Raw genomic sequence first — 24845 nt, forward strand, 5'->3', positions numbered from 1 at the left:
AGTCAAATTCTCATTCTTGTATTATTATAGGAAGGATGAATGGTCAAATCTTCTTTTCCTTTTGGTTAATCCCATTAGGGGTCGCCACAGCGTGTCATCTTTTTCCATGAAAGTCTACCTCCTGCATCTTCCGATCGAACACCAATGTTTTCCCTCTCAACATCCCTCAACCTTCTCTTTGGTTGTCCTCTCACTCTTTTGCCTAGCAGCAACATTTTCAGCACCCTTCTACCAATATTCTCACTCTCTCACCTCTGGATATGTCCAAACCATCAAAGTCTGCTCTCTTGACCCATGTCTCCAAAACATCCAACATCCATTTCTAATCCTATCCAACCAGGAGAACCTCAAATCTGAATTTCTGTTACCTTCAGTTCTGCTTCCTCTTGTCTCTTCAGTACCAGCATCTCTCATCCGTACATCATGGCTGGCCTCACCACTGTTTAATAAACTTTTCCCTTCACCAGAATCTTTTGTCACATAACACATCAGACACCTTCCGCCAGCTGTTCCAACCTGCTTGGACGCGTTTCGTCACTTCCTTACCACAGGGTAAGGATTGTTGACTCAAAGTATTTGGAGTCGTTCACCCTTGATAGCTCTTCTCCCTGGAGCCTCACTCTTGCCCCTGTACCCTTCTCATTCACGCGCATATTCAGTGAAGAATATAAGTATTTGAACACCTCGCTAAATTGCAAGTTCTCCAACTTAGAAATCACGGAGGGTTCTGAAATCACTTTTGATTTTTTTCGTATTAGTGTGATATACAGTAGCTGCAAATAAGTGTTTGAACATCTGTCCATCAGTTAGAATTCTGACCCTCAAAGACCTGCTAGTCCGCCTTTAAAAGTTCACCTCCACTCCATGTATTATCCTGAATCAGATGCACCTCTGTGAGGTCGTTAGCTGCCTAAAGACACTTCCCCACCCCATACAATCAGTAAGACTCAAACTTGTAACATGGCCAAGACCAAAGAGCTGTCCAAAGACACCAGAGACAAAATTGTACAACTCCACAAGACTGGGCTACAGAGAAATTGCCCAGCAGCTTGGTGATAAGGTCAAATGTTGGAGCAATCATTAGAAAATGGAAGAAGCTAAACATGATGGTCAGTCTCAATCGGAGTGGAGCCCCATTCAAGATATCACCTCGTGTGGTCTCAATGATCCCACGACAGGACTTGGTCAATGACCTAAAAAGAGCTGGGAACACAGTTTCCAAGGTGACTGTTTGGTAATACACTAAGACGTCATGGTTTGAAATCATGCATGGCACGTACGCCCCCCTGCTTAAACCAGCACATGTCAAGGCTCGTCTTAAGTTTGCCAACCATTTGGATGATACAGAAGAGTCATGGGAGAAAGTTTAGTGGTCATATGAGACCAAAATTGAACTTTTTGGTCAGAATTCCACGAACTGTGTTTGGAGGAAGACGAATGATGAGTTCCATCCCAAGAACACCATCCCTGCTGTGAAGTATGGGGGTGGTATAGGGGATGTTTTTCTGCACATGGGACAGGACGACTGCACTGTATGAAGGACAGGATGACTGTAGCCATGTATTGTGAGGTTTTGTGGAAAAACCTCTTTCCCTCAGTCAGAGCATTGAAGATGGGTCGTGGCTGAGTCTTTCAACATGACAATTACCCAAAGCACACAGCCAGGAAAACGAAGGAGTGGCTCTGTAAGAAGCATATCAAGGTTCTGGCGTGGACCAGTCTGTGGACTTAAACCCAAAAGAAAATCTTTGGAGGGAGCTGAAACTCCCGTGTTTCTCAGCGACAGCCCAGAAACCTGTCTGATTGGAGTGGGCCAAAATCGCTCCTGCAGTGTGTGCAAACCTGGTGAACAACTACAGGAAATGATTGCCCTCTGAAATTGCAAACAAATGCTACTGTACCAAATATTAAGATTGGTTTTCTCAGGTGTTCAAATACTTATTTGCCGCTACAAATAAATCGTTAAAAATCATGCATCGTGATTTCTGATTTTTCTTTTTAGATTGTCTCTCACAGTGGACATGCACCTACGATGAAGATTTCAGACCCCTCCATGATTTCTAATTGGGAGAACCTGCAATATAGCAGGATGTTTAAATACATATTTTCTTCACTGTCCTAATTTTCTTTATCGTACGTACGCATATGGTATAGCAATCTGCAAGTTTGCCAGTATGGCGAAAGTCTTGGAGCGAAAAGATGAAGATTGTTCCAAGTAAATTGATAACCATGGGGTAAAAAACTGTTTCAGATTGGCATGGCTTCAAAAAAGTGTAACCGTGCAGATCGGAACGAAAACTGTATCAACATGTCTAACCGAATACATACAAAAAGTGGATGTTCCCAGCAAACTGCTGTGCACTCTGTGTTCCGATAGGAGCAAAAGATATCCAGGAGCATATCCAAACCAAGAAAAACAAAGGTAAATTGGATGTAAGTTTCTCAAATATTATATAATTGACAATTGTTAATAAGATTAGGCCTATCTGTAGATCACGCATCACGCACTTTTATAATTAATGATCTCTCTTTTGTATATATATTTTTTTCTTTTGGCTTGTCATTTTCGGCGTGTCATCTTTTTCCATTTAAGCTGATCTCGTCCATCCTCCTCTCTAAAACCCACTGTCCTCATGTCCTCCCTCACAACATTCGTCAACCTTTTCTTTAGTCTTCCTCTCGCTTCTACCAAAATACTCACTCTCTCGCCTCTGAACATCTCCAAACCATCAAAATCTGATCTCTCTCACCTTGTCTCCAAAACATCCAACTTTGGCTGTCTCTCTAATGAGCTCATTTCTAATCCTATCCAACCAGTTCACACCAAGCGAGAACCTCAACATCTTCATTTCTGCTGCCTCAAGTTCTGCTTGCTGGTGTTTCTTCAGGGCCACCGTCTCTCATCCGTACATCATAGCCGGCCTCACCATTGTTTTATAAATTTTGCCTTTCATCCTGGCGGATACTCTTCTGTCACACAGAACATCTCCTTTGTTCTTAAAAATGGGGACGAGCACACTTTTCCTCCATTCTTCTGGCATCTTCTCTCTTCTCTCTCTCTAGTATCCACAGCCACCTCACCAAATTGCTTCCATACCTCCACTGGTATGTCATCAGGACCAACTGTCTTTCCATTTTTCATTCTGTTCAGTGCTTTTCTGACTTCTCCCATACTAATCAAAGCCACTTGCCGGTCATTCACGCTTGCCTCTTCTACTCTCCCATTTTCTTCAACTATTACTTACTCAAAGTACTATTTCCTTCTACTTAGCACACTACTGGCACCAGTCAATATATTTCCATCTCTATCCTTAATCACTTTTACTTGCTGCACATCCTTCCCATCTCTATCCCTCTGTCTGGCCAAACTGTAGAGCTCCTTTTCTCCTTCTTTCGTATCCAACCTGGAGTACATGTCGTCATATGCCTCTTGTTTAACCTTCGCCACCTCTACCTTTGCCATAACATCTCAATGTATTCCTTACGCCTCTCCTCAGTCCTCTCCGTGTCCCACTACTTAGCTCATCTCTTTCCTTAGATGACTTTTTGTATTTTGGGGTTCCACCACCAAGTTTTTTTCTCCCCTTTCCTACCAGAAGACACCCTAAGTACTCTCCTGCCTGCCCCTCTGAATACCTTGGCAGTAGTATTCCAGTCTTCTGGGAGCTCTTCCTGTCCATCCAGAGCCTGTCTCACCTCTTTCGGGATGGCCACACAACATTCTTCCTTTCTCAACTTACACCACCTGATTCTCTGCTCTACCTTTGTTTTCTTAGTCTCCCTACCCACTACCAGAATCATCCTATACACCACCATGAAGAAAATAAGTTGCTATACTGCAGGCTCTCCCACTTGGAAATCATGGAGGGGTCTGATATTTTCATCGTATGTGCATGTCCACTGTGAGAGAGATAACCTACAAAAAAAACTCCAGAAATTACAATGTATAATTATCTCATGATGTATTTGTGTGATACACACTGCAGGAGTGTTTTTGGAACACGAGCCTACAACCTTGAATAAAACAAAAACTTCTTTTAAATCCTACATAAAATACAGGTTTGTCGCAACAAGTGACTCTCAAGTGAGCCATGTCCGCTCCGCGTGATTTGTGGCCAAAAGCTAGAAAACGAGGCAATGAAGCCTTCAAAGCTGCTCCGGCACATAGAGACAAACTGCCCTGGAATAAAAGTTAAGCCTTTGGAATTTTTTGAAAGAAAAAGCAGAAAGACTAGGGACAGAGACAATTACTGAGGGCCATCACCAAAACAAATGCGAATGCACAGAGCATCATACTTCATGCTGAACCGTATTGCTAAAGCCAAGAAACCTTTCACGATATAAGAAGAACCTGTGCTTGTGTTGGCTGTGACCAAGGATATTTGCCAATAAGTTTTGGGAGAGGCCGCAATTAAAAAGGTTGCACAGGTGCCCCTTTCTGCTTGTGCCATCACCAGGTGCATTGATTATTTAGTGGAGGAAATTGAGCCGTAATTGGTGTAGGGAATTAAAAGGTCACCATGATATGATATTCATCTGGATGAGAGTAATAATTTTAACAAAAAGGCAACAGTACTTATGTCTGATAAATTTATCAGGATGACGTGCATGAGGACATATGTGCACTGTTGTTGCCAACAAACAACGGCTGTAGAAACAGTCTCTGAATGATTATATATTGGCAAAACTGAGCTCGTCATTTTGTGTTGTGTGCACTGATGGAGCTGCTTCAATGACAGGACTGGTCTGACCACTTGCGAAGGTTGCACCTGAATATGAGTCCACGCATTGTCATTCACTAAGAAATGCTGAACTTCACAAAACATTGAATGAGGTTGTTAAAGTTATTAACCTCATCAAAGCACATGGGCTCAACTCCCATCTGTTTGAGCAGCTTTGTAAGCAGATGGATACTGCGCTCAAAGGCCTTCTTTTGCACACAGAAGTAAGATGGCTATGCAGAGGGCACTGGCCAGAGTGTTTGAGTTATGAAAGCTGCTGCAGAGGTTTCTCTCCAAAATGAAGTCGCCAGTGGTTCATTTCATTGACAAGGAATGGGTCATCAGACTTGCTTACCAGTGTGACATATTTAATCTGCTCGATGAACTCAATTTAAATTGGCAGATAACATAGCTGATTTTAAAGCCAAAATGGTTGTGGGAGAGGCAAGGATATTTGACATTTCAGACATGAGCAGGGATTTTTTTTAAGACATCACCTGGACGCCCATTCGCTCAGCTGGTTCGCAATCACCTATCTACGTTTGTACATGAGTTTGAGCACTACTTTCCAGTCACAAAAGACCCAAAAACTGCGCAGAAGTGAATTCGTGACCCGTTTGTGAACAAACTGAGCGAATCGAGCACATCTGCGCAACAGGAGGATCAGCTTGTAGAGATTAGAAATGATGGCAACCTTTAACGTACTTTTGTGACAACAATCTGATGAGGTACTGGATTAAAATCATTCTAGAATATCCCGAAACCGTGTGACCATTTCCAACATCCTATATGTGTGAAGTGGGCTTTTCTGCAATGACGGCAACCAAGAAAACATGACGGATAGTGTTTTCCTTATGTCGAGTCTTATCCGTCCGTCTTATGACTTAAAGGCAATTTAACAAGTCTTATCTTTGTACGTCTTCGTACCCAAATTGGTGCCATATGGTTCGGGTAGAAGCTGTTCGGCCTAGGTTAGCCCAATGTGCTAACAACATTACCTAACTAGAGTATACAACAAGGACCAAACACCGAACATGGACTCAACCTTCAACTACTAGAGTGAGGGCCACTGTTGGAATCCCTTCCCTCCACATATCCTTTAAATCGCTAGATCCTTTTTATTTTCACACAGGTAGTACTGTATATGATTTCGGTACCTTATGTGCTGACTCTGTTTATTTGATTGCTTTTATCTGACTTTAACTTTACACAGATTAGATAGTATGTGAATTGTGTATCTTATGTGCTGACTTAGTTTATTTGATTGCTTGTTTTGACTATCTGCAGCCCAAAGGGGGGCACAATTCCTGTGCGTCCTGTAGGGGAGTCCCAAGTCCAGATAAACGCAGAGGGTTGCGGAAGGAAGGGCATCCGGCGTAAAATTGTGCCAAACATATATAAGCGTTTATCAAACGAATTCCATAATGGATAGGTCGTGGCCTGGGCTAACTCGGCCCACCCCCGCACTGTTAATCTGCAAGGCGTAGGTAGAAATTCATATAATGTAGGTTGACCAAAAAAGAGGGGAGAAAAGCGGGTTAGTCGGAAGAAGAAGAGGCATGCACAGACCCTACAACTGTGTGTGGGGACTTTGAATGTTGGGACTATGACAGGAAAAGCTCAGGAGTTAGTTGACATGATGATTAGGAGAAAGGTTGATGTATTGTGCATCCAAGAGAGCAAGTGGAAAGGGAGTAAGGCCAGAAACTTGGGAGCAGGGTTTGAATTATTTTACCATGATGTAGATGGAACGAGAAATGTAGGGTTTATTTTAAAGGAAGAGCTGGCGAAGTATCTCTTGGAGATGAAAAGAGTATCAGATTGAGTGATAAGGCTGAAATTTTAAATTGAGGGTATTGTGTATTATGTGATTATCAGCTATGCTCCACTGGTAGGATGTGACCTTGAGTTGAAAGAGAAATTCTGAAAGAAACTAGACGAAGTAGTCCTGAGCATCGCAGAAAGACGGTTGTGATTGGTGCATATTTCAATGGACAGGTTGGCGAAGGAAACAGGGGCGATAAAGAAGTGATGGGTAAGTACGGAATTCAGCAAAGGAACTTTGAGGGTCAGATGGTGGTGGACTTTGCAAAAAGGATGGAATTGGCTGTGGTGAATACTTATTTGGAGAAGAGACAGGAACATGAAGTGACCTACAAGAGCAGAGGTAGAACCATGCAGGTGGATTATATTTTGTGCAGACGATGTAATCTGAAGGAGGTTACTGATGGTAAGGTAGTGGTGGGGTTGAGTGTAGCTCAACAACACGGGATGGTGGTGTGTAGGATGACTCTGGTAGCGGGTAGGAAGCTTAAAAAGACACAGGTAGAGCAGAGAATCAGGTGGTGGAAGTTGAGAAAGAAAGAATGTTGTGTGGTCTTTCGGAAAGAGGTGAGACAGGCTCTCAATGGACAGGAAGAGCTCCCAGAAGACTGGAATACGACTACAAAGGTTTTCAGAGAGGCAGGCAGGAGAGTAATTGGGGTGTCTTCTGGTAGGAAAGGGGAGAAGGAAACTTGGTGGTGGAACCCCAGAATACAAGTCGTGATTCAAGGAGCGAGATTAGCAAAGAAGAAGTGGGACACGGAGAGGACTGAGGAGAGGCGTAAGGAATACACTGACTGCGTCATAGGGCCTCACCTAACACGTAACAAGTGGCATATGACTACATTCACTCCAGGTTGGATGCGAAAGAAGGCGAAAAGGATCTCTACAGGTTGGCCAGACAGAGGGATAGAGATGGTAAAGATGTGCAGCAAGTAAATGTGATTAAGGATCGTGATAGAAATATATTGAGTGGTTCCAGTCATGTGAGAAGAAGATGGAAAGAGTACTTTGAGAAGTTAATGAATGAAGAAAATGGGAGAGAAGGTAGAGTAGAAGAGACAAGCGTGAATGACCGGGAAGTGGAAATGATTTATAAGGGGGAAGTTAGAAAGGCACTTCAAAGGATGAAAAATTGAAAGACAGTTGGTCCTGATGATATACCTGTGGAGCTATGGAAACAATTTGGAGTGGTGGCTGCGGAGTTTTTTACCAACTTACTCAACAGAATACTAGCGGGAGAGAAGATGCCTGAAGAATAGAGGAAAAGTGTGCTCGTCCCCATTTTTAAGAACAAAGGAGATGCTCAGATCTGTGGAAACTATAGAGGAATGAAGATGATGAGCCACACAATGAAGTTATGGGAAAGAGTAGTGGAGGCTAGACTCAGGACAGAAGTTAATTTAGGGAAGAGAAATACCAATTCTGCAAAATACTGAAAATGTCTGCCTTGGGGGGAATTTCAAAGGATGTGTGCCCCCCCTTTGGGCACGATTTTTTTTTTTTTTAAACAGTTAAAGGGTGACCTCTGGTTACTTCTAGTACATTGAGATGTGACGAAGGACAAAGGTAGAGGTGCCAAAGGCACAACAAGAGGCATATGACGAAATGTACTCCAGGTTGGATCCGAAAGAAGGAGAAAAGGAGCTCTCCTGGATGGTGAGACAGAGGGTTAGAAATGTGAAGGATTTGGAGCAAGTAAAGGTGATTAAGGATACCAATGGAAATATGCTGACTGGTGCCAGTCGTGTGCTAAGTAGATCGAAAGAGTACTTTGAGAATTTAATGAATGAAGAAAATGTGAAAGAAGGTAGGAGTAGAAGAGGCAAGCATGAATGACTTGGAAGTGGCAATGATTAGTAAGGGGGAAGTTAGAAAGGCACTGAAGAGAATGAAAAATGGAAAGACATTTGGTCCTGATGACATACCAGTGGAGGTATGAAGCAATTTGGAGAGGTGGCTGTGGAGTTTTTGACCAACTTATTCAATAGAATACTAGGGGGAGAGAAGATGCCAGAAGAATGGAGGAAAAGTGTGCTAGTCCTCATCTTTATGAACAAAGGCAATGTTCAGAGCTGTGGATACTATACAGCAATAAAGATGATGAGCCACACAATGAAGTTATGGGAAAGAGTAGAGGAGGCTAGACTCAGGACAGAAGTAAGTATCTGCGAGCAACAGTATGCTTTCATGCCAAGAAAGAGTACCACAGATGCATTATTTGCCTTGAGGATGCTCGTGGAAAAGTACAGAGAAGTTCAGAAGGAGCTGTATTGTATCTTTGCAGACCTAGAGAAAGCCTATGACAAAGTACCAAGAGAGGAACTGTGGTACTGCATGTGCAAGTCTGGTGTGGCGGAGAAATATATTAGGATAGTACAGGACATGTATGAAGGCAGAAGAACAGCTGTGGGATGTGCCGTAGGTGTGTGAGAAGAATTTAAGGTGGTGGTGGGACTGCATCAGGGATCCGGAGTGAGCCCCTTCCTGTTTGCGGTAGTAATGGATATACTGACAGGTGAGGTTAGACTGGAATCCCCTTGGACTATGATGTTCACAGATGATACTGGGATCTACAGTGAAAGCAGGGAGCAGGCGGAGGAAGAATTAGAAAGACGGAGGCACGCACTGGAACGGAGAGTAATGAAGATTAGCCGAATTAAAACAGAATATATGTGCATGAATGTGTGGGGCGGAGGAGGAACAGTGAGGCTCCAGGGAAAAGAGATAGCGAGGGTGGACAACTTCAAATACTTGGGGTCAACAATATAGAGCAATGGAGAGTGTGGTAAGGAAGTGAAGAAACGGGTCCAAGCGGGGTGGAACAGTTGGCGGAAGATATCTGGTGTTCTGTGTGACAGAAGAGTCCCCGCTAGGATGACGGGCAAAGTTTATAAATATGGGGTGAGGCCGGCCATGATGTACGGATGAGAGACCGTCGCCCTGAAGAAACAACAGGAATCAGAACTGGAGGTAGCAGAAAAAAAGATGCTGAGGTTCTCGCTTGGAGTGAACAGGTTGAACAGGATTAGAAATGAGCTCATTAGAGGGACAGCCAAAGTTGGATGTTTTGGAGACAAGGTTCGAGAGAGCAGACTTTGATGGTTTAGACATGTTCAGAGGAGAGAGGGTGAGTATATTGGTAGAAGGGTACTGAGGATGGAGCTGCCAGGCAAAAGAGCGAGAAGAAGACCAAAGTAAAGGTTGATGGATGCTGTGAGGGAGGACATGAGGACAGTGGGTGTTCGAGGAAGATGCACGAGATAGGCTTAGATGGAAAAATATGACACGCTGTGGCGACCCCTAATCGGGAGAAGCCGAAAAGGAAAAGAAGATACTGCTGGTTCATGTAAAAAAGACCCACACCACACCGGTCCAAGACTCCCTGAGGACCCGGCTCTCAAGGGTCCTCTGGGAGTGTGGACAAGACCTCATGTTAACCATGACATAGCATTCCTGACAGGAAGTCGTGTTTGTTTCCAGTGAGGCTAGACCAGGGGTTGGCAACTAGAGCCGCATGCGGCTCCTTCACGCCACCCTAATGGCTTCCTGGACCTTTTTAAAAAATGTATGAAAATCGAAAAAGATGAGGGGGAAAATGGAAAAAGATGAGGGAGAAAAATATATATATTCTTTTGTTTAATGTGATTTCTGTAGGACGACAAACATGACACAAACTAACATTTTCCAATGCTGTAAAAATACAGAAATACTAACAAGGCATTGTATTAGAGATTGAATTGGAGAATCAAGGTCATCATTATCATTAGTCATCAGTTACCTGCTGTCAGCTTGCCCTTCCATCCCCTCCAAAATTATTAGCTCCTTCATGAGTCGAACTGACTGCTCTGTGACCTAGAAAATGCAAAATGTACGTAGGTCAATATAAATGCAACAAAATACAGAAGTTTGACCAAAACCCATTTTGTGACACACACACAAGGTGGCAAACGACTGGTTGAATGTATTTAGTGTGCCCCTAGTGTGCAAAGCAAGTTCCAAAATCTGTAAACGTCATTGTGTGACGACTCCAATGAAGTACAACCTAACACATCCACATCACATTGTTTGCATGCATGCATGTTTCAGTGTGCATGAAAGCTACCATATGATGACGCAGTGAAGAACAATAGCATTATCAGAGAGAGACAGAGAGAGAGAGAGAGAGAGAGAGAGAGAGAGAGAGAGAGAGAGGAGAGAGAGAGAGAGAGAGAGAGACAAAACACTAGTCAGCTACCAATTGGGCAGGTGTTTAGGAGTGAAGAAATAATAAACAAAAAAAAATCCGAAAATTACATTGTCAGACTTTTACAATATATGCATTAGTAAATTGTGAAATAACTTAACTACTGTATTTGGTCACCCACAAACAAGCAGTATTTCTGGCTCTCACAGACCTTTAAATTCTTGAAGAGGATTTTCTGTGCTCCACTCATTTACCTCTTTTGATGGCACCTGAATGAATTCATCAGTATAAGGCACCGGCCCACAACTCGTCACACTTCCAAACTCCACTATGACCAAGACCAAAGAGCTGTCAAAGTTCTGCAGAAACAAATTTGTAGATCTGCACCAGGCTAGAAAGAAGGGTAAGTAGCTAGCTCTATGGAAACCAACTACGTGAGTAATTATTCATCACTGACAGGAGACAATCTCCTTCAAGCGGCAGCTCCACCCAAGCTCTCACCCTGTGGAGTTGAAATGATCACAAGAATGGTGAGCAAAAATCCCAGAACCACATGGGGGGAACCCTAGTTAATAATCTGCAAGGAGCTGGGACCCGAGTGGTGTTCTGTTCTTGTATTTTGCTTGTCACGGAATTTTCAAGACTAACATTGTTTTCAGACATAATGGTGTCCAAATGTGCACTCAGCACCAAGACTCCCTCGACCATATTTTGATAATGAACTTTGTGGTTCTCTCATAGAACTTGTGGCCACATGTCTTGGACACTCATCTGAAAAGGGGCAGAGGCGCCAACCGATCACCACCTCGTGGTGTGTTAGCTGGTTAGGATGTGGGAAGAAGCCTGTCCGAAATGGTAGACCCAACTGTATTGAGGGTCTCCAGGGAACATCTGGCAGGGTCGCCTGTTAAGAGGAAGTTTCAACTCCCAGCTCCAGCAGAACTTTCTCCAATCCAGGGGAGAGGGGAGGAAGGGGCTTCCATTATAGAGGCGGCCGACCAAAGCTGTGCTTGTAAGGTTGTCGTTGCCTATGTTGACAGCAGTACCTGAACCTGTTGCTGGAAACCAATAGTCAGGGATGGCGTAAAGCTGAAGAAGGAGAATTATCACGCCTTTACGCCAGCTGATGTATACAAGCTATCCAAGAGGAATACGGCTTATGAGGTCAGAGCAGCAAAATGTGTGAGAGAGATTGGTGAGGCCATCGAAAATGACGTCCAGGGCACAAATTATGGTCCACCATAAGGCATCTCAGAAGGGGGAAGCAGTGCACCCTTAAAACTGTGGATAGTGAGGAAGGGCTAGTGCTGGCCTCAACTCAGGATGATGTGAGTCGGTAGGCCAAATACAGTGAAGAAAATAAGTATTTGAACACCTTGCTGTATTGCAAGTTCTCCCACTTAGAAATCATGGAGGGGTCTGAAATTTTGATCGTAGGTGCATGTCCACTGTGGGAGAGATAATCTAAAAAGAAAAACCTAGAAATCTCAATGTGTGTTTTTTTTAACAATTTATTTGTGTGATATAGCGGCATATAAGTATTTGAACACCTGTCTATCAGATAGAATTCTGACCCTCAAAGACCTTTTAGTCTGCCTTTAAAAGTCCACCTCCACTCCATGTATTATCCTGAATCAGATGCACCTATGTGAGGTTGTAAGCTGCACAAAGACACCTGTCCACCCCATACAATCAGTAAGACTCAAAGATGTGACATGGCCAAGACCAAAAAGCTGTCCAAGGACACCAATGACAAAATTGTACAACTCCACACGGCTGGAAAGGGCTGCGGAGAAATTGCCAAGCAGCTTGGTGAAAAAAGGTCCACTGTTGGAACAATCATTAGAAAATGGAATAAGTTAAACATGACGGTCAATCTCAATCGGAGTGGAGCCCCATCCTAGATATCAACTCGTGGGGTCTCAATGATCCTTAGAAAGGTAAGGAATCAGCCCAGGACAAGATGACAGGACTTGGTCAATGACCTGAAAAGAGCTGGGATCACTGTTTCCAAGGTGACTGTTGCGAATACACTAAGAAATCATGGTTTGAAATCATGCATGGTACGGAAGGGTCCCCTGCTCAAACCAGCACATGTCAAGGCCTGTATTAAGTTTGCCAATGACCATTTGGATGATACAGAGGAGTCATGGTAGAAAGTTTTGTGGTCAGATGAGACCAAAATGGAACTTTTTGGTCATAATTCCACTAACTGTGTTTGGAGGAATACGAATGATGAGTTCCATCCCAAGAACACCATCCCTACCGTGAAGGGGTGGTAACATCATGCTTTGGGGGTATTTTTCTGCACATGGGACAGGACAACTGCACTTTATTAAGGAGAGGATGACCGCGGCCATGTATTGTGAGATTTTGGGGAACAACTTCTTTGCCTCAGTCAGAGCATTAAAGTTGGGTCGTTGCTGGGTCTTTCAACATGACAATGATCTGAAGCACACAGCCAGGAAAACCAAGGAGTGGCTTCGTAAGAAGCATATTATGGTTTTGGCGTGGCCTAGCCAGTCTCCAGACCTAAACCCAAGGGAAAATCTTTGGACGGAGTTGAAACTCCGTGTTTCTCAGCGACAGCCCAGAAACCCGTCTGATCTAGAGAAGGTCTGTGTGGAGGATTGGGGCAAAATCCCTCCTGCAGTGTGTGCAAACCTGCTGAACAACGACAGGAAAGGTTTGACCTCTGTAATTGCAAAGAAAGGCTACCAAATATTAACATTGGTTTTCTCAGGTCCTTAAATACTTATTTGCACCTGTATCACACAAATCATGAAAACAAAAAAATCATACATTGTGATTTCTGGATTTTTCTTTTTAGATTGTCTCTCAACAGTGGACATGCACCTATGATGAAAATGTCAGACCCCTTCATGATTTCTCAGTGGGAGAGCTTACAATATAGCAGGGTGTTCAAATACTTATTTTCTTCACTGTAGTTTGAAGACCTCAATTCTGCTGACACACCTTCCCAAGAGGAAGCAGAGTCTGGGAGCTCTTGAGGTCACCGAGATGGTTAAAAAGCTCAGAAGTGGCAGGGCCCAGGGAGTGGAGCAGATCTGCCCAGAGTTGCTCAAGGCTCTAGATGCTGTGGAGCTGACATGCCTCTGCAACATTGCGTGGACACCTCAGACAATGCCTCTGGGTTGGCAAGACCTGGTCTCCCTTTTTCAGAATGGGGACTTGAGATTGTGTTCCAACTACAGGGGCGTAAGACTTTTCAACCTTCCTGGTAAGGTTTATTCAGGGGTTCTGGAGAGGAGGGAGGAGGATCAATCTGGAAAGCGATTTTTACATTCAGGAGGACCAATGGGGTTTTCGTCTAGGCCGTGTAAAAGTAAAACAGCTTTTCACTCTCAGAACTGTCCTCGAGGGTGCAGACTCTATCGGTGTGTCATAGTGAAGAAAGAGCTGATCCAAAAGCAAAAGCTGTCGATGTACATTCCTACTCTTACCTATTTGTCACGACCTGGGGGTCATAAATGAAAGAAGATAACTAAAGATACAAGCGGCAGAGTTTCTGGGCTCTCCCTTTGAGATATGGTAAGAAGTTCAGTCATCCAAGAGAGGCTCTGAGTAGATTCGCTGCTCCTCTGCATGGAGAGGAGACAGATGAGGTGATTCAGGCATCTGGTTAGGATGCCCCCTCTTCCGTTCCCCAGCCCTGGTGAAGTGTTCCAAGCATGTTCCACCGGGAGGAGGCCACGCTGAAGACCCAGGATTTGCTGCAGAGACAATGTCTCCCACCTGTCTTAGGAACACTTTGGGATCTCCCCAAGAATAGCTGGAGGTAGTGGCTGGGGAGAGGGAACTCTGGGTTTCTCTGCTTAAACTGTTGCTCCTATGACCCTGAGCTTTGATTTGTGAAAGAAAATGGATGAAGGGATGTATGGTTGATGTCTTACCTCAATCAGTTTTATCTTGGAATTGCCACAACCTTTCTCAACTTCTGCATGCTTGACTTGTAACTAATAAGAGAAAGATCACATCTGTTATTCAAAATAATTAGGCATGTCATTTCTTTCTAAGTCTTTTTCTATTTGAATGAATGCATGAATGAATGAGCAAACCATTTAATGTCATCATCAGAAACTTTACAACGAAATGAATATTGATAAAACCGGTCAACAAACAATCAGACAGAATCCACTTTATTTTGCCAAGTACAGTTGTACCTCTACTCATGAAAATAATCTGTACTGGATTACTGTTTTGAATTTTTCTTGAATAGAACAGCATTTTACATGTAAACAGCGTAATCTGTTCCAAATGTTAGGTTTCTTTGGGTGGACCGTTTGAAGCAGGAAGGTTCTTTGCACAGTTCGAGAGATATGTTGAAGATCTTTCTGAAGACTGGAGCGTGTTGGTTCCCGGAGATTTTGAGGCAAAATGGGAACACAAGGTCTCCTCCCGCTGCTTTAATTTTTTGTTGTTTGAAGATATGTCTCATGTCCTGTTTGTGGATGGTCGACACAGATGTCAGGCGTTGTTGTGATTGGTGGTGCAGCTAGGTGGGTGGGGTGTGTAAAAGTGTCCTTTTAAAATCTGCAGTAAAAGGGATCCATTATCCACCATTTACAGTGAAAAAAAAACAAGCATTTGAACACCTTGCTATATTGCAAGTTCTCCCACTAAGAAATTATGGAGGGGTCTGAAATTTTCATTGTAGGTGCATGTCCACTGTGAGAGAGATAATCTAAAAAGAAAAATCTTGAAATCACAATGTATGATTTTTTTAATAATGTATTTGTGTGATACAGCTGCAAATAAGTAAGTTAACACCTATCAGCTATAATTCTGACCCTCAAAGACCTATTAGTCTGCCTTGAAAGGTCCACCTCCACTCCATGTATTATCCTCAATCAGATGCACCTGTGTGAAGTCGTTAGCTTCATAAAGACACGTGTCCACCCCATACAATCAGTCAGACTCAAACTTGTAACGTGGCCAAGACCAAAGAGCTGTTCAAAGACACCAGAGACAAAATTGTACGACTCCACAAGACTGCAAAGGGCTACGGAGAAATTGCCAAGCACCTTGGTGATAAAAAGGTCCACTGTTGGAGCAATCATTAGAAAATGGAAGAAGCTTAAGATGATGGTCAATCTCAATCGGAGTGGAGCCCCATACAAGATATCACCTCGCGTGGTCTCAATGATCCCAAGACAGGACTTGGTCAATGACCTAAAAAGAGCTGGGAACACAGTTTCCAAGATGACTGTTGGTAATACACGAACACGTCATGGTTTTGAAATCATGATGGCACGTACGGCCCCCTGCTTTAACCAGCACGTCAAGGCTCGTCTTAAGTTTGCCAATGACCATTTGGATGATACAAAAACATCCAACTTTGGCTGTCCCTCTAATGAGCTCATTTCTAATCCTATCCAACCTGTTCACTCCAAGCGAGAACCTCAGCATCTCATTTCTGCTACCTCCAGTTCTGTTTTGTGTTGTTCAGTGCCACAGTCTCTAATCCGTACATCATGGCCCACCTCACTACTGTTTTATAAACTTTTCCCTTCATCCTAAGCAGAGTGTCTTCTGTCACATAAAATACCAGACACCTTCCGCCAGCCGTTCCAACCTGCTTTGATCAGTTTCTTCACTTCCTTACCACACTCACTATTGGTTTGGATTGTTGAACCCAAGTATTTGAAGTCATCCACCCTCACCCTCTTCTCCCAGGAGCCTCACTCTTATCCCTCCACGCCTCTTATTCAAGCACATATATTCTGTTTTACTTTGGCTAATCTTCATTCCTTTCCTTTCCAGTGCATTCCTGGGTTGCGCAAGATATGGCACGGAATTCATGCATCACCGCAATATAGCAGTGGTCAAAAATGTTATTTTCCCCTGGTATGGGGGCCGGCAACCGGCGGCTCTCGAGCCACATTCGGCTCTTAAGTACCCCCTAAAGGCTCCCTGTTGATTTTTCAAAAATATTTGAAAATGAAAAAAGATAGGGGAGAGAAATCTATTTTTTGTTTTAATATGCTTTCTGTGGGAGGACAGACATGACACAAACATTCCTAACCTTTTCCAATGCTGTAAGAATGTGTAGAATCAATATTAAATTTCAACATTTCTGTGAACGTCATAGCCTGCAACACATTTCTATCAGCAGGGCGGGATCCTAGGCAAGTGGCTGTTGTAAACAAAGCGGCGACTGTGTGATGGGCCATGGATCCCAAGGGAAAAAAAAGAGAAAAAATACCTGAGGAGAACAGAGGATTCACCGTTTCTTGTACCAAATCATTTGCAATCATTCCCAATGCGGAAGGATTACCTGAATGTTTGCTTTGTAGTGGGAAGTTATCAAATAACACAAAGAGTCATGTGGAAAGACATTTCCAGGGAAGGCATACTACATTTACAGCAGAGTACCCAGTTGGGAAAGAGAGAAAAAGTGCGATTGCATTACATATGGAGAAATTAGAGGAGCCCAAAAATTAATTTAAGAAGTGGATTGCATCTCCAAACTCCACTACTTCTGCAAGTTTTGTTGCAACATGAGACCCCCCCCCAAAAAAATCCAGAAATCACTTGTTTGATTTTTAAAGAATTTATGAGCAAATTATGGTGGTGGCTGAAATTTCTTTAAGAGGGTCCTCTATCATCTGTTCGTTACCTATATTAATAGCCAATGTTTGAACTAATCAGTATAAAAGACAATTATCCACATCCTCAAATCGTCATATTCCAAACTCCATTATGGCCAAGATTAAAGACCTGTCAAACGACACCAGAAACAAAATTGTAGTCCCAGACCAGGCTGGGAAGACTGAATATGCAAGAGTTAAGGAGCTTGGTGTGAAGAAATCAACGGTGGGAGCAACTGTTAGAAAATGGAATACACACAAGGCCATCTCGATTGCGGGCTCCACGGAAGATATACCTACTGTAAAGCATAGGGGTGGAAACATCATGCTTAGGGGCTGTTCTTCTGCAAAGAGACCAGGACGACTGATCCGTGTCAAGAAAAACAATGAATGGTGTTATGTATCGTGAGATTTTGAGTGAAAACCTTCAATCAGCAAGGGCATTGAAGATGAAATGTGGCTTGTTCTTTCACCATCACAACGATCCCAAACACACAGCCGGGGTAACGAAGTAGTGGCTTCAATAATAAGCATTTAAAGATCCTGGAGTGACCGAGCCATTCTCCAGATCTCAACCCCAAAGAAAATCTTTGCAGGGTGTTAAAAGCGAGTGTTGCCTCAGTGTCAGCCTCAAAGCATCACAACTCAAGAAAAGATCTGGAAGGAAAAATGGGCCAAAATACCAGCAGCATACTGTGAAAACCTTGTGACAGAAAATGTATGACCTCAGTCATTGCCATCAAAGGGTATGGAACAATTTTTTAGGTGAACTGTTTTTATTGGTCAAATATTTACATTTCACCACAATTTACTGATAAACTTCAAAATATCTTAAAATTCAATCAAAATATTTTTTTTCTCAACTTGTCTCATAGATGTTGTCGCCTTTCGATGAAGTTAGAGGCCACTAATTTTTTTAAGTGGGAGAACTTGCACAGTTGGTGGCTGAATAAATACTGTTTTGCCACAGTGTAAACCCTGCATGAATATTCCAAGTCTGTATCATGGTAATGTGATTAAATGAGTTTGATCTGCACAACGTGTACAATTTACGATTGACCAAATGAGTGCCCAACAATTAGGGAATAACAATCACAAAGACTCCCAGCATTATCATCGCTAGCCACACATACTCATTTCATGCTCACATCACAAGTTAAGCCTTTTTAACAAATATGTGCCAGGACTTTGTCGTAGTTAAGTCCCTCCGCATCTGTTTGCCCAATTTCCCTATATTTAAAAAAAAAAAAATTCTCAAAAGTAAACCTTTGGCTGTGTATTGCGTGTGTTAGAGTGCAGTATGAGAATGCTGAAATTGAGAACTATCATCCTATGGAATGGACCAAACCTTTTAGAGAATAGAGATTTGGGACTGTTTTCTTGTCACTTTCCCACAAAATTACAAATTGAGAGATGTGGTGCCTTACACGAGACAAAAAACTTTGATTGTAACATGCTAACATTAGCTTGAGCTACCGAGTAGACACAGGCCATTACTTTGCAAACTCCTTTTCAAATTAATAATGCTATCCAAACCAGTATTTGCTACAGCAATAATTTAAGTCAGTCCTTTTTAAGAAAAATCAACTTGAAGAAAATAGTGAACATTGCCGTTGGAAATTAGAACAATACATACACATTATCTTAGATGAAAAAAAAAAAGAAAATAAAACAGACTCAGGCTCTGTTCACAAAAAAATGCCCATGAACAAGCAAACATCGGGCACAGATCGACATCTTACACAATGCCTTAACAGGCAAAATACTACCAATTGTCCATTTGGTGAAAAAAAGTTCAAAGTATAGCAAAATGGATAACAGGCACAACAAGTAGATCAAAACAAACTTTTGACTCAAGATTTGTACAGATTTTCAAAAGACTGCAAGCTTTCTTGAATTGCTGCTTTTTTCAACCTGTTCAATAGCTACAGCTCTAACAATAGTGAGTATTGTGTTTAATGTGATCACCCGTGGGCCATATATCCTGTCAGGTTTGAATTTGCATTGTTAAGCAAAAAGTTACATAATTATAAATTGATGGAGAACAGGCCTCTTCATGACCGTTACCTTATCGTAGTGGAGCGGTTTGTGTGTCCCCATGATCTATGGAGCTAAGTTATCTGGGTTTATCATGCCCTAGTAGGGTCATCCTTCTTTTTCTTTTGGCTTGTCCTGTTAGGGGTCGCCACAGCGTGTTATCTTTTTCCATCGAAACCTATCTCGTGCATCTTCCTCACTAACACCCACAGTCTTCATGTCCTCACTCACCCCATCCATCAACTTTTTCTTTGGTCTCCCTCTCGCTCTTTTGCATGGCAGCTCCAATCACAACACCCTTATAGCAATATACTCCCTCCCTCGGCTTTGGACATGTTCAAAACATCAAAGTCTGCTCTCTCTAACCTTGTCTCCAAAACAACCATCTTTGGCTGTCCCTCTAATGAGCTCATTTCTAATCCTATCCAAACTGCTCACTCCAAGCGAGAACCTCAGCATCTTCATTTCTACTACCTTCAGTTCTGCCCTTTCTTTAGTGCCACTGTCTCTAATCCAGACATCATGGCCTCATCACTGTTTTATAAACTTTGCCCTTCATCCTAGCAGAGACTCTTCTGTCACATAACACACCAGAAACCTTCCGCCACCTGTTCCAACCTGCTTGGACCCATTTCTTCACTTCCTTACAACACTCACCATTGCTCTGGATTGTTGACCCCAAATATATGAAGTCCTCCGGCCTTGCTATCTCTTCTCCCTGTAGCCTCACTCTTCCCCCTCCACCTTTCTCATTCACGCACATATATTCTGTTTTACTTCGGCTAATCTTCATTCCTCTCCTTTCCAGTGCATGTCTCCATCTTTCTAATTGTTCCTCCACCTTCTCCCTGCTTTCACCTTCCGCCACCTGTTCCAACCTGCTTGGACCCATTTCTTCACTTCCTTACAACACTCACCATTGCTCTGTAATGTTGACCCCAAGTATTTGAAGTCATCCACCCTCGCTATCGCTTCTCCCTGGCTATCCATTACTACTTCAAACAGGAAAGGGCTCAGTGCGGCTCCCTGATACAGTCACACCTCAACCTTAAATTCTTCTGACACACTTATGGGATATATCACCGCTGTTCTGCTGCTCTTATACATGTCCTGTACGATTCTAACATATTTCTCCGCCACACCAGACTTGCGCATGCAGTACCACAGTTCCTCTCTTGTTACTTTGTCATGGGCTTTCTCTAGGTCTGCAAAAACACAATGTAGCTCCTCCTGAGATTCTCTGTACTTTTCCACGAGGAACCTCAAAGCAAATAATGCATCTGTGGAACTCTTTCTAGGCATGAAACCATACTGTTGCTCGGAGATACTTACTTCTGTCCTGAGTCTAGCCTCCACTACTCTTTCCCATAACGTCATTGTGTGGCTCATCATCTTTATTCCTCTGTAGTTTCCACAGTTCTGAATATCGCCCTTGTTCTTAAAAAATGGGGACTACCACCCTTGCCTCTTCTACTCTACCTTCTCTCCCAGTTTCTTCATTCATTAACTCCTCAAAGTACTCTTTTCATCTACTTATCACACTATTGGCACCAGTCAATATATTTCCATCGCTATCCTCAATCACCTTTACTTGCTGCACATCCTTGCCATCTCTATCCCTCTGTCTTTCCAACCTGTAGAGATCCTTTTCGCCTTCTTTCATATCCAACCTGGAGTAAATGTCGTCATATGCCACTTGTTTAGGGTTAGGTTAGGCCCTATGACGCATCTTAGTGTATTCCTTACGCCTCTCCTAAGTCCTCTCCATGTCCCACTTCTTCTTCGCTAATTGCTTTTTTTGGATGACTTCCTGTTTTTTGGGGTTTCACCACCAAGTCTCCTTCTCCCCTTTCCTACCAGAAGACACCCTAAGTACTCTCCTGTCTGCCCCTCTAAATACATTGGCAGTAGTATTCCAGTCTTCTGGGAGCTCTTCCTCACCATCCAGAGCCTGTCTCACCTCTTCTGTCTCACATCTACCTTTGCCATACGACGCATCTCAATGTATTCCTTTCACTTCTCCTCAATCCTCTCTGTGTCCCACTTCTTCTTCGCTAATCTCTTTCCTTGGATGACTTCCTGTATTTGGTGTTCCACCACCAAGTCTCATTCTCCTCTTTCCTACCAGAAGACACCCCAAGTACTCTCCTGCCTGCTTCTCTGAATGTACTCCTAGTAGGGTCATCCATGTTAAAAAGGTCCACAAAGCACAGCTCCTAAACGCCTATGATAACAAAATTTATGGATTGATGATTCCCTTACCCGGATGAGGGTCACCAGGCCCCCACTCTGGAACCAGGCCTGGAGATGGGGCTCGAAGGCGAGCGCATGGTGGCCAGGCCTGTACCCATGGGGCTCAGCCGGGCAAAGCCCAAAAGGGTAACATGGGTCCTATATGGGTCGGGTGCAGTGTGAGCTGGGCGGTGGCCGAAGGCTGGGACCTTGGTGATCTAATTCCACGGTTACAGAACCTGACTAGCCACCTCTCTGGCAGGGAAGGATCCCGAGTTAGTGTAGGTGGTGGTGGAGCTGACAAGATATAATCGGGCTCGCCTCCACACACGGCTTGGGCTCTGGTGTCTGACCTCTTGGAGGGATTAGACTGTCTTCCACTCTGGAGTTGCACACAAGGTGGCAAGTCGGTGTAGACAGTTATTGCCCCCTGGCTTGACATCTGTACGTTGGCTTTCACCCCAGTGGACAAGAGGGTAGCCTCCCTCCCCCTTTGGGTGGAGGGAGAAGGTCCTGAATGTGATTTGTGAATAGGCATCAAACAGTAGTTTAGAGTACCCACCCTTTATTGAATCCTTCGAGGGAGTGCTGGAACCGAACCCGAGCATTGTTCTGCCATTGAAAGTCTGTGCTCATTATGGATTGTCCATAACAAACACCATGTTCAAGCATAAGGGTGTTCACGTGGCCACTTGGCACCAGGATACTCAAGGTCACAGTTCAATGATCAACTTTGTAGTTGTGTCATCGGGCTTGCAAGCGCATGTCTTGGACACTTGGGTGAAGAGAACGGCAGAACTGTCAACTAATCATCACCTGGTGGTGAGCTGATTCTGATGGTGGCAAGGTCAAACGTATTGTGAGGGTCTGCTGGGAACGCCTGTCAGAATCTCCTGTCAGAAGAAATTTCAATTCCCATCTCCAACAGAACTTTGCTCATCTTCTTGGGCAGGCGGGGGAGATGGTGTCCGACTGGACGATTATCCGGGCCTCCATTGCTGAGGCACCCTATCAAAACTGTGGCTGTAAGGTGGTCAATGCCTCTCATTGGCGGCAATCCCTGAACCTGTTGGTGGACATCAACGGTGAGCAAAGCAGTCAAGCTGAAGAAGGATACATCTCGGGCATTTTTAGCATGTGGGACTCCTGAGACAGCTGATAGGTACCGGCTGGCCAAGCGGAATGCAGCCTTGGTGGTCACTGAAGCTAAAACTCTGGCATGGGAGGAGTTTGGTGAGCCCATGGAGAAAGACTTCCTGACGGCTTCAAGGGAACCCTGGTCCACCTTCCTGCACCTCAGGAGGGGAAAGTAGTGGCCTGTGTATGGAGCACAGCTGACCTCAGATATGGTTCTGCTGGCTTCATCAAGCTCTGATCTCCAACTTTAACTGGAGTGGTTCGCAGCAGAGTGTGAAACGGCTGGGCTGAGAATCAGCACATCAAATTCTGAGACCTTGTTCCTTATTCGGAAAAGTGTGGCATGCCCACTCCAGGTCGGGAATGAGATCCTGCCCCAAATTAAGGAGTTCAAGTATCTTAGGGTGTTGTTCACAAGTGCGGGAAGAATGAAGCGGGAGAGGATCGTTGTAGCGTCTGCAGTAATGCAAACTGTGTATCGGTCTGTTGTGGTAAAAAAGGAACTAGGTCGAAAGGCAAAGCTCTCACTTAGCGGTTGATCTTTGTTCCTACCCTTACCTATGGTCATGAGCTGTGGATTATGACCCGAAAGAACAAAAGCCTACCTGACGGCTCCCTGGTGAGGTGTTCTTAGCACGTCCCGCTGGAAGGAGAACTCGAGAATGACCTAGGACATGCTGGAGAGACTATGTCTCTCGGCTGGCCTGGAAACGCCTTGGGATGCCCCGGAAGAGTTGGGAAAAGGGAGGTCTGAGCATAGCTATTAAAGCTACTGACACCGTGACCTGATCTGAGATAAGCGGTAGAAGATGAAAGAATGGAAAACGTGAACCGCGTTACCTTTTTTATTCTTCCCATCTGAGGAAATTGGAATTGTTGTGTTTAAAAAAGGATTCTGTCTGAGGTTTTGTTCATCTATCTTGAATCCAAAATGTTCACGTATTGCCACAATAGCTTTAAGATTTGAAACATTTGTGCTAATCAACGTTCTTCAACGAAGCATCTACTGTCAGAAACATGTAGAGAATGTTTCCCCCCAAAAATACTGTATCATTGAAATATTTATCTACATAATTCCATTAAAAAAGTTAAACCTTCATAGGTTGTCGATTTTGGGCCCAAGATTTCAACAATTTCAAATATGTTTATTTTTACAAATCTTTATTTTTATAAATCCCATGAAATCAGGAATTTAACAAATTAGAATACTCTGAAGAAATCATTTTACTATTTTACATTTAACTATTTACTTCTCTGTTTTTGTACAAAAGAAAAAATGCAATTAATCAAAATATGGTACAGTAATCTGCATCTTTACAGTTAAAGGGGACCAGAACCCCCCGCGAAATGTGGAAAAACCACAAAATAAGACACCCCCCCCCTCAAAAACCCAGGGAATTTTCATGTATGTGTATCTGGGTTCCAGAATGATTAAAATACATTGAGTATTTATACTTCACGTATTTGAGACTGAGTTTCCAACAGTGCGTGTATTTACTTAAATCTTTAACTATAAAAGGTTTGTCAATCTTTCCTGCAACAGTTGCCTGACCATGGTCGGGAAACAGAGGGGAGAACGCCTTGGTGGCGGGGACAATAATGGTATGAAGTGCCGGTTTGCTGCTCAGAAGGCTTTATTAGATCCTGTAAACAGCATCAAGCAGTAAACAGTACTACTCCCCGGTCGCTCTCGCTAAAATTTTAAACTGTACAAACTAGCAACTGCTCTTGCTGCGTTTCCACACATCTGCAGAGTCACATCTCATTCTCTCGCTCTCACACACAAACACAAGTACACACACACACATGCACACGGCGAAGGAGAGGCTCATAGAGCCTTTAAGTTAACGCACCTGCAGCATTGCAACATGATGATCGTAACCACGGTCCTTGAAGATAAAAGCAAAGCAATCCTCTTCCAAAAAAGTACTTTTTCATCCATGTTAAAAACGTGCGCCCGCCATCTGGGAAACTCTTCCTCCATGTACCGACGAGCAGCAACATACAGAGGCACGTTTCTGATGCTGTTTTTTTTAAACTTTTTGAACCAGCCTTTACTGGCTATAATGCCTCGTCCTCGAGGGGGATAATCACAAT

General features: G+C 43.5%; 1 protein-coding gene across 10 annotated transcripts in view; it reads right to left on the reverse strand.

The window, feature by feature from the left end:
- ccdc93 (coiled-coil domain containing 93) overlaps positions 1 to 24845 on the reverse strand; it is a 182083-nt gene that overhangs the window by 50950 nt on the left and 106288 nt on the right. For 9 of the 10 annotated variants that reach the window (XR_009798230.1, XR_009798231.1, XM_061842450.1 and 6 more), the window contains 2 exons: positions 14646 to 14708; positions 10327 to 10400 (listed from right to left, as the gene is read on the reverse strand). Coding sequence is in view for 8 of the 10 variants with exons in the window: in XM_061842450.1 (XP_061698434.1) it covers positions 10327 to 10400; positions 14646 to 14708 (137 nt within the window). In the remaining 2 variants the exon portion in view is untranslated. The remainder of the gene's footprint in view (positions 1 to 10326; positions 10401 to 14645; positions 14709 to 24845) is intronic. The other variant, XM_061842447.1, reaches the window with a different exon arrangement.

The sequence above is a fragment of the Syngnathoides biaculeatus genome, chromosome 14, assembly GCF_019802595.1.
Source record: "Syngnathoides biaculeatus isolate LvHL_M chromosome 14, ASM1980259v1, whole genome shotgun sequence".
Classification (NCBI taxonomy): domain Eukaryota; kingdom Metazoa; phylum Chordata; class Actinopteri; order Syngnathiformes; family Syngnathidae; genus Syngnathoides; species Syngnathoides biaculeatus.